This window comes from Acartia tonsa, chromosome 10 (genome assembly GCF_053477335.1).
Source record: "Acartia tonsa isolate MP-2025a chromosome 10, ASM5347733v1, whole genome shotgun sequence".
In the NCBI taxonomy this organism is placed as follows: Eukaryota; Metazoa; Arthropoda; class Copepoda; order Calanoida; family Acartiidae; genus Acartia; species Acartia tonsa.
In genome coordinates this window covers 5,296,880-5,312,726 of record NC_137269.1, presented here as the reverse complement: position 1 = coordinate 5,312,726, position 15,847 = coordinate 5,296,880, and the positions used below count along the sequence as shown (strand labels likewise).

At 30.8% G+C, this 15,847-nt stretch overlaps 2 protein-coding genes across 2 annotated transcripts in view; one reads left to right on the top strand and one right to left on the bottom strand.

Annotated features, from left to right (window-relative positions):
- The window catches only part of LOC145329247 (mitochondrial glycine transporter A-like), a 402,442-nt gene that overhangs the window by 315,955 nt on the left and 70,640 nt on the right, over window positions 1-15,847 (bottom strand). The gene's annotated exons all lie outside the window — the stretch shown is intronic.
- Window positions 4,035-15,847, top strand: part of LOC145330399 (uncharacterized) — a 123,269-nt gene continuing 111,456 nt past the window's right edge. The window contains exons 1-2 of the mRNA XM_080175037.1: window positions 4,035-4,156; window positions 12,649-12,693. Of these exons, the coding sequence (XP_080031163.1) occupies window positions 4,050-4,156; window positions 12,649-12,693 (152 nt within the window). The 5' untranslated portion in view covers window positions 4,035-4,049. The remainder of the gene's footprint in view (window positions 4,157-12,648; window positions 12,694-15,847) is intronic.

Genomic DNA, 15,847 nt, shown 5'->3' with positions numbered 1-15,847 from the left:
ATCTTGCTTACCACTGAACCGATTGAGTTTTCTATTTAGTGGAGCTTCACATTGTTCCTGTGATCGGTTTATGCTAGTTTCATCTTCGGGGAAAGGGGCAAAGCGGGTACACCAACTAACGTCCTAATACGACAAACGTCCTAATGGGACAAACTTCCTAAACGACAAACATCCTAAACAACAAACATCCTAAACGACAAACATCCTAAATGACAAACATCCTAAACGACAAACCTCCTAATGCGACATCTCTTAAGTAAAATGTCCTAATTTTTTTTAAAAAAATTTAATTTAAAAATGTTCTAAAATAAAAGGAAATAGATATATATTTTTTAAATTTAGAAAATTAAAGGTTTTCTTTTGTAATGCACGGTTGTATTGGGTTCGAAACCATTCCGTTTGTGATAGCCAACACAGACTTTGGGAAAACTGTCGGACAGATTTGTAAAATTTAGCCTATGGTTAAAGTTATTTGATTTAAAAAATATTTTTTCCTGTTTTACTAAAGAGATGTCGCATTAGGACGTTTGTCGTTTAGGAGGTTTGTCGCATTAGGACGTTTGTCGCGGTAGGACGTTTGTCGGTGTACCAGCAAAGCCACTGGCATTTATACTAATGTCAGTGAATTAATGATTTTCTAATTATAAATACTATGCCTATGTAAGTTAGAACCACCAAACTTTTTCCATGGTCAATTTATGATTAATGTATCTATCAGAAGATAATGATGGAAAACTAATTCCTACAGTAAGGTGGTTGAATATATTCATAAATAACTTTTTAGACCAGATATTGCTTTATCAATCACATTATCATATAAACAAACTTCTAAATTACATCCAACGTTTTGGTTAATGACCTATGGTGACATTACCCTGTAGAATATAGATTTCAAGACCAAATCTATGTTCTTGAAATCTAAATTGTACATGGTAGTGATACTCTAGTCTACCAACTGAAAATATAAATCAGCCAACATATTAACCCAGCAAGAAAAAAATAAATCATTTACTTACATATTTCAAAGGGCAAACCTTGATCTAAAGTCTCTAATTTTGGCAAAAGTTTATTTTTTGTATGTTAGAGATATAAACTAGAATTCATAATATAGAAGAGATTTAAACAAATATTATTAATCTTTCATAAATAAAGGTTTCTAAAAATAATTTTTTAAGAAAAGAAAAAATATTTCAGCTTTCCAAGTGTAATATGTAAATAATTGATTGAATACAACAATCAAAATGAGGAAAGTTTTTATATTGGTTAATATTTATGGACAAAACAACAATTTTCTTTAAATATAAATTATTTAAAAACATAATCTCCTAAATTATCACCAATGCTATCAGAAAATTGATATAACAAGGACAACTTTTTCACTAAGTAGTGAACCTTAAAGCACGAAATCAAAATATTAAATTGGTGGATTCTTTAACCTATCCGTAAACAATTATTAGTTGCATTTTATTTACTTATGCTAATGTATAGATAGACAATCATACCTTAATTAGAAGGAAGACTTGCTAAAATTATCGGATAATTTTTTTGTTTTGTTTTAGTGCTTCGCTACAGATATAAATGATACATTCTTGTTATTAAATAATGTTTCATCCTTCCATTTTAGTTCTACTATGTAATCAGACAGTAGACAACCATAAATTAACAACTTTCTATGTTTTTAGATCCTTTAATAAAATAATCACTAAGTAGTCTTATGACGTGTTGGTCTCAATCTGAAATGGGCTTCGCCCTAGCCATTAAGTTGTTCCCTAAAAGGACTAAAAATTGTTTTAGTATTATTAAATTTTCTAAATAGCTAAATTTTAAATTATTTGCTGATCAAACAGACGGAAAGACAAACAATATCGATTACATCATAAGGTTATGAATTCTTTGAAAACTTTTTCTAGATATTTTAATACATATTATTGCTTATTCAGGAAGCTTTTGTAAGTCGTTTGATCTAATTAATGTAGGATTGGGCACATGCAGAATTGGAAAAGTGCTTTAATATGTGTAAAAGAACAGTTTACTTCGACCAATAATTCATAAACTTATGTGATATTTATTTCTCATCTCTTATGATAAGTGAGGTGCGATAGGGTAATGTCAAAACCAGGGCTCGGCAGCTGAAAACTTAAAATTAGACCCAATTGTAAGTTTGGAAAAGAGTTTTAGTCATATTTGGGTCAGATTTAGACTACGGTTTTACACCACCCTGGTGAATCGCTGTGTATGCCATTGATAATGTAATATATAAAGAAAAAAATTTTTAGGACGATAGACATTTTACAAAGATTTTGATCAGCTTCTTTTTTTACTTTTTCCTCTAAAAAACTATTTTGATGTACTTGGTGTACAGTTCCTATTCCCCATGTAACAATATTCTAAGTAAATATTATAAACTAACTTGATTATATTAATAAATATTGTTTTATATGGTGCATTTGAGCTAAACCCAATAGAACCTCCCTCCAACTTTATCTTATGGTATAAGAGTTATTTTTTTTTTTTGGAAAAAAACATTATGTTTTAAAATCTTAGAAAAACATGAAACAGATTTCACTATCTGTTTAAACCATTGATAGTAAAGTAACTGGCTGTAATATGTCTTAAAAATCAGCCATGTGACGTCATAAAAATGAGGGAGAAAATCCCTTAAAAAGAAATCGATCATCCCTCATTTTTATGACGTCACATGGCTCATTTTTGAGGCACTTAAAGTTACCTGTAAGTTTGTGTGTCAAATGAGATCTTGTAAATGACTGAATCGCGATTACATGGGAATTGGGGAGAGGGGTTGAAATGCTTTGACGGTGCCTGTAATGCCTCCTTTACATCCTTGAGTGGGGGGATAAAAAGTAAATTGTAACTTGATGGAAAACTATGAACCTTTAATGTTAATATTATAATAATATCTTTTCTTATGTTATGCTTTATTATCTTTAAGCAGTAGGGGAGGGCTTTTCCTTTTATTCATGAAAATAAAAATAAGCTTTAGTTATGTTTAATAATAATAATATGATGTTCTAATGAATGATAATGGTTCTTGCCTAACTAAAGAAATGTTGAACCAGGGTTCAACAGCCGCGCCTCAGCCTCAAGGAAATCAACCTTTACAATTTTAAAAATCAGCTGTAAGTCGAAACCTGACCCAAATATGGCATTCACTCTTTTTTAATTTTTTAAAAGCAACCAAACTGGTTTGAATTTAAGACCAATTGTCGTTTAGTTAGGTACAGAAGTAATTTTAACCCTGCGGAAATGGACCATACAAGAATAGTTATTATAGACAGCTTTCCGCGGAAAGTAAATCGGAAAATTATAAGAATAATCCCAATAAATGTGCCCCAATAGTTCCAAGGCCCGGCCCAACAAAACTGGTATTTATTACATTACTTTTTTATTATAAAATTATTATGCTGTTATGCAATATTTATCCCTGAAATACAGGTTTTTAAGTTTTTTATTAGGTTATGTTTTGAATGATTTGGTTGATATTTTCAGTTTGCGTCTTTTATTCATAGATTGGACTAACATCCGATTGTTGTTTTATTTTGGGATAGATATTGTATAACATATGTTATTTAGACTTGGATAAATAACACATGTTATACAATATATTAGTCCATTTATTCATAAAAAGCGAGAATAGAAAAATACAAATGTGCAATACCATACAATTAATTACATAAATAAAATCATAAAATCATAAATAAAATCCTTAAAATAGACAATAACCATATCATGCATGGACGAATTTTAAAAACTATTCCAACGAACAAGGGTGGGTGAACTACAAAGGGAGGGAAGCTATGAATAAAAGACGCAAACTGAAAATATCAAACAAATCATACAAAACATAACCAAAAACTTAAAAAACCTGTATTTCAGGGATAAATATTACATAACAGCATATTATTTAGACTTGGATAAATAACTATAAAGTCAGTATTGGCTTCTAATCCAGCTGACACGTTACTTGAAGGCGCGATACACATGACGCCAACTTATTAATGTTTTTATTGATTTTCAGATAGTTACAATGAATGATGTATAAGGATAGTATAAGTTTGGGAGACGAGTTTACAAGATTGTGCACAGATGAGAAGATAGTTCCCCCAGTCTATATACTACATCAGCTACAAGGAAATGGGTAACTTTATTTCTCGTATTCATTCGAATCCGGTGGATAGGAACCGGTTCTCATCCATACGAAAAAAACTATGTCTAGCATTGTATTATATATATATTAAGTTTTCTACGAATATAAAAATGTACAATCATAGAATTAAAACCAGTTTTCTCAGCCCGTGCCTTCATCATCTTGGGTCTAAAAAAACTGGTTTTAAACTTATAAATGTACATTTCATATCTGCGGGAAGCTGTTTATAATACGATGCTAGAAATAACTATTCTCCTATTCATTCGAAACCGATTAAAATCCGGTGGATTAAAGCCGGTTTTCATCTATGCAAAACAATTATGTCTGGCATTGTATTATATTCAGTTTTCTACACATATAAAAATGACAATCATAAGATTCAAACCAGTTATTTTAACCTTATCTATAATACAAAGTAGAACGATGTCTGTCCGTCTGTCTGTCCGTCTGAAGCTTAAGATCTCAGTAACCACTGAACCGATCGGATTCTACTCTTCAGGGTATATACCTATTGGTCCTGCGTTGGTTTTTCTTGGCGGGTGAGACACCCCCAACCCCCCTAAAAACAAAAAAATCCCCCCCCATTTTTTTTTTTTTTTTTTACAAATTTTATGAATTTTATGAATTTTACGAATTTTACGAATTTTACGAATTTTACGAATTTTACGAATTTTACGAATTTTGCGAATTTAATCGCAAAATGTTTTCCTGCTGGGTAGGTGCGAAAATTTGTGATCCGTTCTGCTGGGTAAGTAATAGAAGATGTAATTATACCTCTTGGGGCAAAGCCCCTAGAGGCTATGGTCGAAGCCACTAGTCCCTATAATAAAGTAATAAGCTTTATTTGTCTGTAGCGAAGGATCTCGCTAACCACTGAACTGATATGGTTCTTCTTTACAGTGAAGCCTCTTATAGACTCTGAGATGGTTTTAGGCTATTTTTTTAAAGTCAGGGTATGGTTTTAGGCTATTTTTCTGCTCTTGGAATATTAAGCCCCTAGATGCTAGGGGCGCAGCCGCTAGTAATTGTATATTTCATATCCGCGGGAAGCTGTTTATAATAAGATGCGAGAAATAATTATTATCTCTTTTTATCAATGTGTTAAATTATGCTTTTGGTGGCCAGTAAATTGTACCAGCTTTTATACACTTACCCCCCCCCCCTCCTGCATTGTAAGGGTTACCTTAAATCGATTTATTATTACTTGGGTGTTTCACCAGATTTTTATGTATTCTAATAAAGTGATACTACTAGCTGGCTAAAATAACAATACCCACATCCTACCTCTTTTACACCATCCCTACATCTCTTACAGGATGACCAATAAATGACGTTCAAATTAGCAACCTAAATCAACAACAATTTTTCATCTGTCAATATATCCCCTCATTTTATGTAATAGACCCAAAAAGGTTGCTGAACTTTGAACCCCACAGATGGAAATTTTCGAGAAGTAGTTTGTGCTTGTCTTGCGTAAAATCCGTAAGTTAGCTTCAGTCGAAAGCGATTATTAAGTCTAATTGTTATTAGAAATGCGTTTAATTATACTATGCGTTTTGTCAATATTAAGAACAGTTAGACTTAATAATAGCTTTTGACTGAAGCTAAGTCACTAATTTTACGCAAGACAAGCACAAACTTTTTAAATCAGGATTTTATGATATTATCTATATATGTATGTTTTCTGTATAGTTTTTGTATACCACTAATAATACGAAAAATACAGAAAATTTACGGTCTTATTTAAAAGTTTATAAAGAATATATTTTTCGAACACTGTTGCATAAAAAATGCTATGGGTATAACAATGACAAAAAACATCAAAGGTTAATTGAGTAAAAGTATGTTTTGGTTTATGGTGTTATATGCTGAGGTGAATTCTTAAAAAAATAGAATCGCTTAGTAAGGCGAAATTATTAGTGATGCAAAATTATTTTTGTAAAAATCCTGCTTAAGATGCTAATTAATTTTTTGTAGATTTTTTACGCGATTTTGGAGGATTTTTCACAAAAATAATTTTGCCTCACAAAGCGCCCCTAATTTTTTTAAGAATCCACCTCTGGCGAAAAAAAAAGCACATGTGACTTCGCCCCTGACTGAAGGTCAGTTTAAGAATGGGTAGGTGATGATTGGGAGAGGAGGTTAAAAAAAGGTGCCATGGCCAAGGACATCCAAGCTTTTCCTTATCGGACGTAAAATGAAAGGCTTACAGGTTTGAGTGGGTTAATCCAATGTATCTTTAGGGATAACATGAAGGGTTTCAAAGGTTTGAGGGAGGGGAAACACCCCTTTTAAAGTTTAAAGTTTTAATACTAAACTTACAATGAACTATACTACAAATTAAAAATAACTATACTCATTTTATGATCAAGAAAAGAAGAGCCTAATTGGTCCATATTTTATAATTTTTATAAACAGACGGAATAATATCGTTTGATTTTGTATGATTTATAAAAAGAAAAATTTAAAATATTGAGAAGCATTTTTCCTGCTAAAGGCCCAATCTGCTCAATAAAATATGTGTATTTGCAAAGCATAATGCCCCATTTCTTTAACATCTTTAAACGGTAAACATGTAATCTAAACAAGATTCAATTTTCATTTTACAACACTTTGACTATTGTGGAATTTAGGTTTTTTTTTCTCCAAAAAGTGCTTGCTGAGAACTGATACCACCTCCCAGTTGATTTGTTTTAAAACGTGGATGTATTTTTTTTCTCTTAACCTGACCCCTGCCGGGTGCTTTAACACCACCGGTTCTATACCCAATGTAACCTAACCTAACCTAATCTGATCTAAAAGAACCACACCCCACTATTATTAATTTATTAAAAATAATAATGGGTTCTTTATATGAAAAATATAATGAGGGAATAGAATTTTATATGTCATTTATGTTAGACTTCATTTATGAGCCTCTGTAATTCATAGAATAATTAGGAAACGTGTTATCCTTCATTTTTCTGGATTCAATTTAACGACATACTTTTAACACATATAGAAAACACCATTCATTTTACGGTCTTCTGTCGAATATAATATTAATTGTTGTTCATATGAAAATAACACGTTAAATATATCACTTTTTCATGACAAGAATGTATGCATGTTTTTGTTTTACAATCTAGATAAATGTAATGTTATATAATAACACATTTTTTCATGCCTATTTAAATTTGAATTATTTGAAAAATATGCCTTGCCAAGTTTAAATTTAGCTTTTAAAATCCTTTGAAAGTCCTCTAAAAATACAGAAGTTCTATATAAACACTTCAAGAGTAAAATCCATTATTTTATAACTAGACAACAAGGTATAGTCCCTTTCTTGGCAACACCCCTTAATGGGCGTTTCTTCGTATTTTCACAGATTTTTTCTCCTATTTCTAGCCCCTGCTGTGCAATCACTTAACCCAATATAACCTAACCTAACCTAAAATTACCTATCAAAAGAAATTTTGATAATAAGTCGAATCGCCCCTAAAGGGGAGTTGCCACGAAAGTGACCATACCCCGTATTTCTTACTTTAAACCAACCGAGGATGAAGGGAACAATAAATGATACTGGTACCCAAAGTTTTATCATATAATCATTGCTTGGCTTACAATTTTGAGTACATATTAATAAATCTTAATTGGTTGGTACAATCTTATAGTATTTGAGGCTTCCTGAGAGGGATAAATTTAAAAATGTTTCGAAGTCTTTGTGGAGATTCCTTAACTTAGGAGCACAGTTATGGAATCTCGACCATAAAGATCTTTTTATCCAATCTTGACAAGAGAGGTATTTTTCGAAAGAGGAATATATATAGAAAACGCCTATCTACATTAGAAAATCCGCAGAAATCATATTTGCAAATTATTTGAAAAAATCTGCAATGTTAATTTGCAAAATTAAGTTCATGCCTTAAATGACAGATTTAGAAAAAAATCTTTTTTTGAAAGTTGTTTATCTATAAGTTTAGAACAAACTTAAGGCAAAAAAACTTTCTTTAGTGTTACTTTTTTCACCTTATTTGTAAAAAGCTGTTTCTAACATTTTATGATAACAATGTTTCTAAATCTGTCATTTCAAGTTATTATTGCAAATTTTTGCAAATTACTTGCAAGTATGATTTCTGCGGATTTTCTAATTTACATAGGCGTTTTCTATATATATTCCTCTTTCCAAAAATACCTCTCTTATCAAGATTGGATAAAAAAATCTTTATAGTCTAGATTCCATAACTGTGGGAGGGGAGGGGGTGATAATAAATCCGCGAACAAAATCTAGGAAAATCTGCCAATAATGTCTTGATTGTGAGCAATAATTTAACTTGTTGGTAATCCCTCCACAACAATTTCAATCTTCCAACAGACCTAATTTGGCAGGAAAGACAATGGTTGAAGTCAGGGCTCGGCAGCCGTGCGTCAACCACTTAAAAGCCTCAGCGAAATCAATCTTATACAATTTCAAAAATCAGATGGAAGTCTAAACCTGACCAAATTTCAAATTGATACTTCATCGCGGCTGCTGAGCCCTGGCTAAAGTAACAATTTAGCAGTGAAATCGCGTTTAATTTGGCAAATGGGAAGGATGTAAAATTAGGTTATAACAATTAAATTTGTAATTTGCAGATTTATGTTGATTTTAAATAAAATTACGATTACGCGAATCTATTATTCGCTTAGAGCGCAGCTATTCTAAATCTAAGGACTCCAATACTTATAAAACTATAAATAAATTAGTATAATAATAATCTGTAAATATAATGAAATAAAATTAGAATGCAATGTTTAAATAAAACAATTAGATGGTAAAACAAATTCGTTATACCTAAACAAATATGAAAATAAATGAGGGTTAGATATTATTTTTTTAACCCTTGTCTTAACCCTTGGTGGGTCTTAACCCTGTGGGGCCTATTCCTACTTTAAATTATTATCAATAAAAAAATACCTCTCTTGTAGATTCAGATAAAATTAGTATCCCATTCAATGAGATTTGGATGAAAGCGAAATTTTTGGGAAGCAACGCAATAAGTAAACTAAAGAAAGTATCTTATTACCCAATATTATCATTCATTTGCATTAATATTAAGTGTTTCATTAATTAATAAACAGAAACGAGTAAATGCATAACAAAAGGTTTAATATATATCCGGCAATATGTGATTATGTGAAGATTGGAATTATTCAGAAAAAAATTAGAACCATCCTCAATAAATGAGTAATAACTGTAAGATTTGATAAAGGTTGTCTGTTTGTAATAAAAGATCTCAGCATGACCAATATTGCTGTAATTTACAGTAGAACAATTGATTCCTTTGAAAACAAATTAAAATGTTTTAAGCGAAGCATCTCAATAATCAGGTCGTTAAAGAGCTTATAATATTTTATAGAAGGGTTTTTAACTGTTTTAGTGGGTGTACCCTTAAACTTGAAAATCACCCCTTCCCCCCGAAATTAAAAAAATCATTTCAAAACTAAAAGTGGGTAGTCAATCTCCAGCCCCCCCCCCCTTTCCCCTCTTCCATATATAATTGCCCCTATATGCCTCTAAGGGCGCAGCCGCTTGCAGGTTATAAAGTAATTACGATTATAAACACCATTTACTTTGTTGGATTGATTAGATTAATTGAAACGAGGCATTTCCCAGGAAGAAAGGGAAAAATTGGGCTTTTTATTACTAGTCCCCAAAGTTTTGTAATAACGTTTTTGGGAACAGTCCATTTAGTGGCAACGCCTCTGAAGGGGCGTTTCGTCGTATTTTCACAGTAGCTTTTCTTCTATTCTAGCCCAACTTAACCTAGCCTAACTTAAACAACCTATCAAAAGCTAAAGTGAAAATACTACGAAACGCTCCTTTTAAGGTGTTGTCAGGAAAGGGACTACACACACGTTTTCTTATTCGTTTATTCAATAGCTTTGGGGACTTTTTATTGAATTTTGATTGGTTGTTTCAATAAGTTAAGTGTCCAAACTTTTAAACCACTAATTGTAATCTATAGAAGGCGTAATTTTGTGTATCAAAATTGAGAATGTACATCAATTTATTGGCTATTGTCTTATCCCTTTAGGATCTCTGGGCAATTCCAATGTAAATACGATTGTAATTAGTATTTTTATTAATTACCTCCCACACATAATTAATATACAGTTAGTATGTAAAAGCAAATACTTTAATATTATTGTTTCAGTGTATTAAAAGCAAGGGTCTTTTTATACGTACGTTTGTAACAAATGGCTCGTGTTGGAATTGTCCTATCCATTTCAAACTTTTCATGATAATTCCTGTGACAGAAGGTACGATTTAGAAAGCGTTGCAACTCTAAAATAATTACCAGTTAGTCCATACATACATTTAACACAAGCTGTTTTTTTACTTTTTAATAAAATTCTTTTGTGTGGTATAATTATTATTCATTTGAATTTTGAAAAAAAAATCCTAGGTCAACAAGGTAAAACAAGATTTAAGAGAAGCATTTCTATCTTCAAGTTGTTTGCATTTTTTTGCAACAAAGATAGGGGTAGGTTTCTGGTAAAATCCGTGAAGGTTATGTGTTATAAGTTAAAAAAACAGTAGTAGAACGATAAAAATTTATGTTAACTTTTTAATTTTTTTAGTTCTTTTCAATAAGAATTACACATATTTAGTGAATATTATCGTCATACTACTATTTTTAAGTTTTAAAACACACACTTTTACGGATTCTACCAGAAACCTACCCCTCTCTTTATATATAAATTTGTTTATGATTATTAATATTCTGCTAAATGAGTTCTGAAACTATACATGTGTTAATGTTCGTTTGTTCTACCGTCTAGATTTATAGCATTGAGTTTATGAGTGTCGACATCCTTTTTTTTTCATACCTTTTTTTCTTTATTTATATGAACACAACATCTTATGATATGGTCTTCAACAGATCTAAAGTATAGATGTATATACAGACAACTAACTCCCTTCATTTTTCCAAGACCTCTTTCGTCTGCTTCTAAATTATTTTCTGCTACTTGACTGTGTTAATTTGAGCGAGACCATTAGTTAATTTTTAATGACCTAATAGTCAGGTTGCACAAGGTGGTTGCGATGGGGAGATACAGTTATTTAACTCTTTCTTCCTCTAGTGTTTTACTTTGATTTGTTCTTATAGGGAGGACTGAAAAAGCATATATGTACCTTTCTCACGTGGAAAAGTTTAAGTAATACGCTTAATGTTGGGCAAATTCATGCTGGAAATTGTTAAAAATTATAGCAATGACCTTTAAGTAAACCATGATATTTTATAACAAGAACAATAGTGTTCAAAAGAGACGCAGCAATAGCAATGCTTTATTTTTGCTGATTTATCTTGTGACTGTTATACAGTTACAAGAAAAACAGCCTAAAACCATCGAGAGTGCTACATGGATTTTCCCTAAAATAGAGGACTCAATATGTTAAGTAGTTACCGAGATCTCAAATAATAACTTTATTAATTTATAAACAGGTCCTTCTATTTTTTTTTTGCAATTGTGTATCAACACTGTAAAGTTTTCATTGGTGTTTATATTGTCTGGAACGCTTCTGCAATTTATTAGTTAAGGGTTAGAATATAATACAGTAAATTTTATTTTAGCAACATTACTGTCAATGATTAGGGTCGCTGCTCGCTGGTGAGGCAAAAATCCTCCAAAATCGCATAAAAAAAGTGAATTAAATGATAAAAGGGTTATTAACATAAGATTTGTTTAATTTTTGTAGATTTTCTATTTTTTAAAAAAGAATCCACCTTTGTTTTGGTGCCAAAGAATCTTTACTTTTTATATTTCATGCTATGCTAGGAACTATAATACCTATCATACAGCTTAATTAATTTCTTGATCCTTGTCAAAACATTTTTTGATGCTGCTTTGTGTAAACTTGTATTTTAGATAGCATTGTTGATATAAATTAGATGATATTTAGTAGAGGGCAACATTTATTTAATACAAACAAGGAAGAAAACACCCAAAGAAACAAAATAGAAATTACATAAAAATCGATGTATAATAACTTTGTTTTTTTTATGTACTGTAATAAAGTGCTAAATAAATAACAAAAAAAAAAAAACTGGCACAGTCCTTTTTGTGGCAACGCCTCTTAAGGGGCGTTCGTTATATTTTCACGGTAGCTTTTCTCCTATGTCTAGCCCCTGCAGGAGGCCTTAACCCTGCGGGACAATCACCTAACCTAACTTAACATAACCTAACCTAAATGAACATAATAAGCTAATGTGAAAATACGAAGAACTGCCCCTTAAGAGGCGTTGTCACGAATAGGACTATACCCCAAAGAACTCCATCTACACGATTTCCCAAATCCCTCCCGCTCCTACTGGATGAACTTACTGAAGAATAAATGAGTTCCATATAATCATCCAAAATTTTCCCTTGTCAATATTCCCTAAAACAGAGTAAAATATGAACAAAGTATGTTAATTAAAAAAAATGTCCATTGTTAAATTATTTTATTTACTTTTCAGAGAACGAGGTGCGGGTGTGCTTCAGTTAACTACAAGAACATGCAGGAATATAATAATTTTATAGATAGATAAATAGATAGATAGATAGATAGATAGATAGATAGATAGATAGATAGATAGATAGATAGATAGATAGATAGATAGATAGATAGATAGATAGATAGATAGATAGATAGATAGATAGATAGATAGATAGATAGATAGATAGATAGATAGATAGATAGATAGATAGATAGATAGATAGATAGATAGATATATAGATAGATAGATAGATAGATAGATAGATAGATAGATAGATAGATAGATAGATAGATAGATAGATAGATAGATAGATATATAGATAGATAGATAGATAGATAGATAGATAGATAGATAGATAGATAGATAGATAGATAGATAGATAGATAGATAAATAGATAGATAAATATATAGATAGATAGATAGATAGATAGATAGATAGATAGATAGATAGATAGATAGATAGATAGATAGATAGATAGAGGTGCGGGTGTGCTTCAGTTAACTACAAGAACATGCAGGAATATAATAATTTTATAGATAGATGGATGGATAGATAGCTAGATGGATGGATAGATAGATAGATAGATAGATAGATGGATGGATAGATAGATAGATAGATAGATAGATAGATAGACATATAGACAAAAAGATAAACAGGCAGTAAGATAGATTTATAGTCAAACAAAAACACTAATAGATAGACATGAGACAGATATATAGACAAAAGATAGACAGACAGAAAGATAGACTTACAGGCTACTAGAAACACAGATAGATAAACACAATTGTCAATTATGGAATAACATTAAACACAAAGATAGACAAACAGATAGATAGAAAAACATACAGACACAAAGATAAAGAGAAATTAAGATAACCAAACAAAAGGACAAATAGATGGCAATTTTTGAAACCTTAATTTTTTTCTATAGAAAAAACTTTCAATAATTGTTTGTCTTGACTTTTGTAATACATGCTTTGTGTCAATAAGCGTTATAACAATAAAAAACAAGGATGAAAACATCCATGAAAGCGAAGCTCTGAAACGAACATTGAAAGACGAACATTAACTATTGTAATGTGTCAGAATATTATCCATACATTTTTTTGCAAAACTTCTTAAATATAGAATACTGTTTAAAGGACATACTGACATTTTTAGGAATTGATAGATGCTTCGCTTATTATATTGTACCTTACTGTAATAAGAATCAAAACTCCAAAAATCAGATCAATCGGATGATTATATCATATGAAAAAAATTTATCAAAAAAGTCTAAAATCAACATGTTTAAAATGGACGTACGGACATTCTGATAACGATTATAGAGTTGCTACGCTTTCTAAAAACTACTAGAGGAATCACCATGCAAAGTTTGAAATCGACAGGACAATTCTAACATACCTAAATTAACAAGAAAAGTTATCTGTTACATAAATACGGACGGCCGACTCTAATTATAGAAAAGCTTCGTTTTTAAAAACTGCGCAAAATTTTGCATAACAAATGAGGCCACTTAATAATGTACGTCATATTTTATTTCCCATTCATTGACACTTGAAATCATCAATATTTATGTTCCTCAATAAATATCACTATTTTGCAAATTGAAAATAGTTTTCTCATTTTACCACATGTTTTAAATTAAACCCCCTTTTTTTGGATGTACGTATGTAAAATGGAAATTTTCAATATCAGAGGTGGATTCTTAAAAAGCTTTTTGGCTCACTGCCTCACTAAGTCAGTAAGGCTCGCTAACAAATTTTGTGAAAATTCCTCCAAAATCGCATAAAAAAAAACTACAAAAATTATATAAAATCATAAAAGGGTTATTAACATAAGAATTTGTTTAATATTTTGTAGATTTTTAATGCGATTTGGGAGGATTATTCACAAAAATTTTAGCGAGCCTCACTGATTTTAGTGAGGCAGTGATCCAAAAGTTTTTTTTTTAGAATACTCCTTAGTATGGATAAATATAACTTCATAATACCTTTACTATTAGCATCGAGGGGCTCTGTATACAAAGAAGTACCGACTTTAAAATGTAATTATAAACTCATTTTATTCATTTGTATATTAAATCAAACCTTATATAAGAGTAACATTACCGATATGGTTCTCCTTTCAAATGTAGCTTTTCATAGGTACTGGGAATGTGTATAACATTTTTTGGGAAGAAACTACCCCTATGTTTTTTTTCTTTTTAAAAACTAAATTTGAAAGTGAAGGGTCTAACTCGTCTCCCTTTCTTCAAGTGCCCCTTGACTCTTCTAGGGGCGTAGCCGCTAGTGTATAAATAAGCTACTCAATTTTTAGTTAGGGGGATAACTATTGTCCTAAATCAACAACACATGAATATTGTTGATAGCTAAAATATTTATGTGCAAGGGTTGAGAGCTAGGCAAATCAGGATTCCAACGTGTACTGCATACAACTATGCCAGGGCTAGGGATCCAGATCCTCCTACAATTTACTTCCTTATAGAAAGTAAGTTAAAACGAATTGATGTATTAGAAAATAGCGTACATAAGTCAACAATCAGCTAAAGATGTTTTAAAATCAAAACTTATGTTTATATATTAAAAATGATAGAGGGCAAAGTGTATCGAAAATCAGCCATTTGATGTCATAAAAATGAGGGATTATCCAATGCTTTTTTAGGGTTTTTCTTTCCCACTTTTTCTCTCATCTCCCTCATTTTTATGACGTAACATGGCTGATTTTGAGACACTTTGTCCCTCTACTGAAAATAAAGATAAATCTAAATTACGCCTCTAGGGTCGTAGCTGCTGGTAGAGAATTTAAAAAAAGCAATAAAAAGTGTATAATTTATGAAAGTTTTAATTAACGGATCCAAACCACAGCAAATTATTCACTATCATTTATTTTAAATAATTTTTGTATTCATGAAAGAAAATGTTTGAAGCCATTTTTATTTACTGTGCATTTTAAATATTTTACTGTCAAGTGTTTCACTTAAGTCTAAACAACATGAATTAAGGAATATAAAGTAGGATATATAAGTTGGAAGGAATTTTAATGTTAGAGGGAGATTTGAAATCTGCATCAAATTTTAAGGATTTATTATAAAATTCTTTTTTTTGTATAATTCTTTATCTAAAAGCGGAAATACAATTTAAGTTAATTAATTTTGACCAATAGGATAGGTGGATT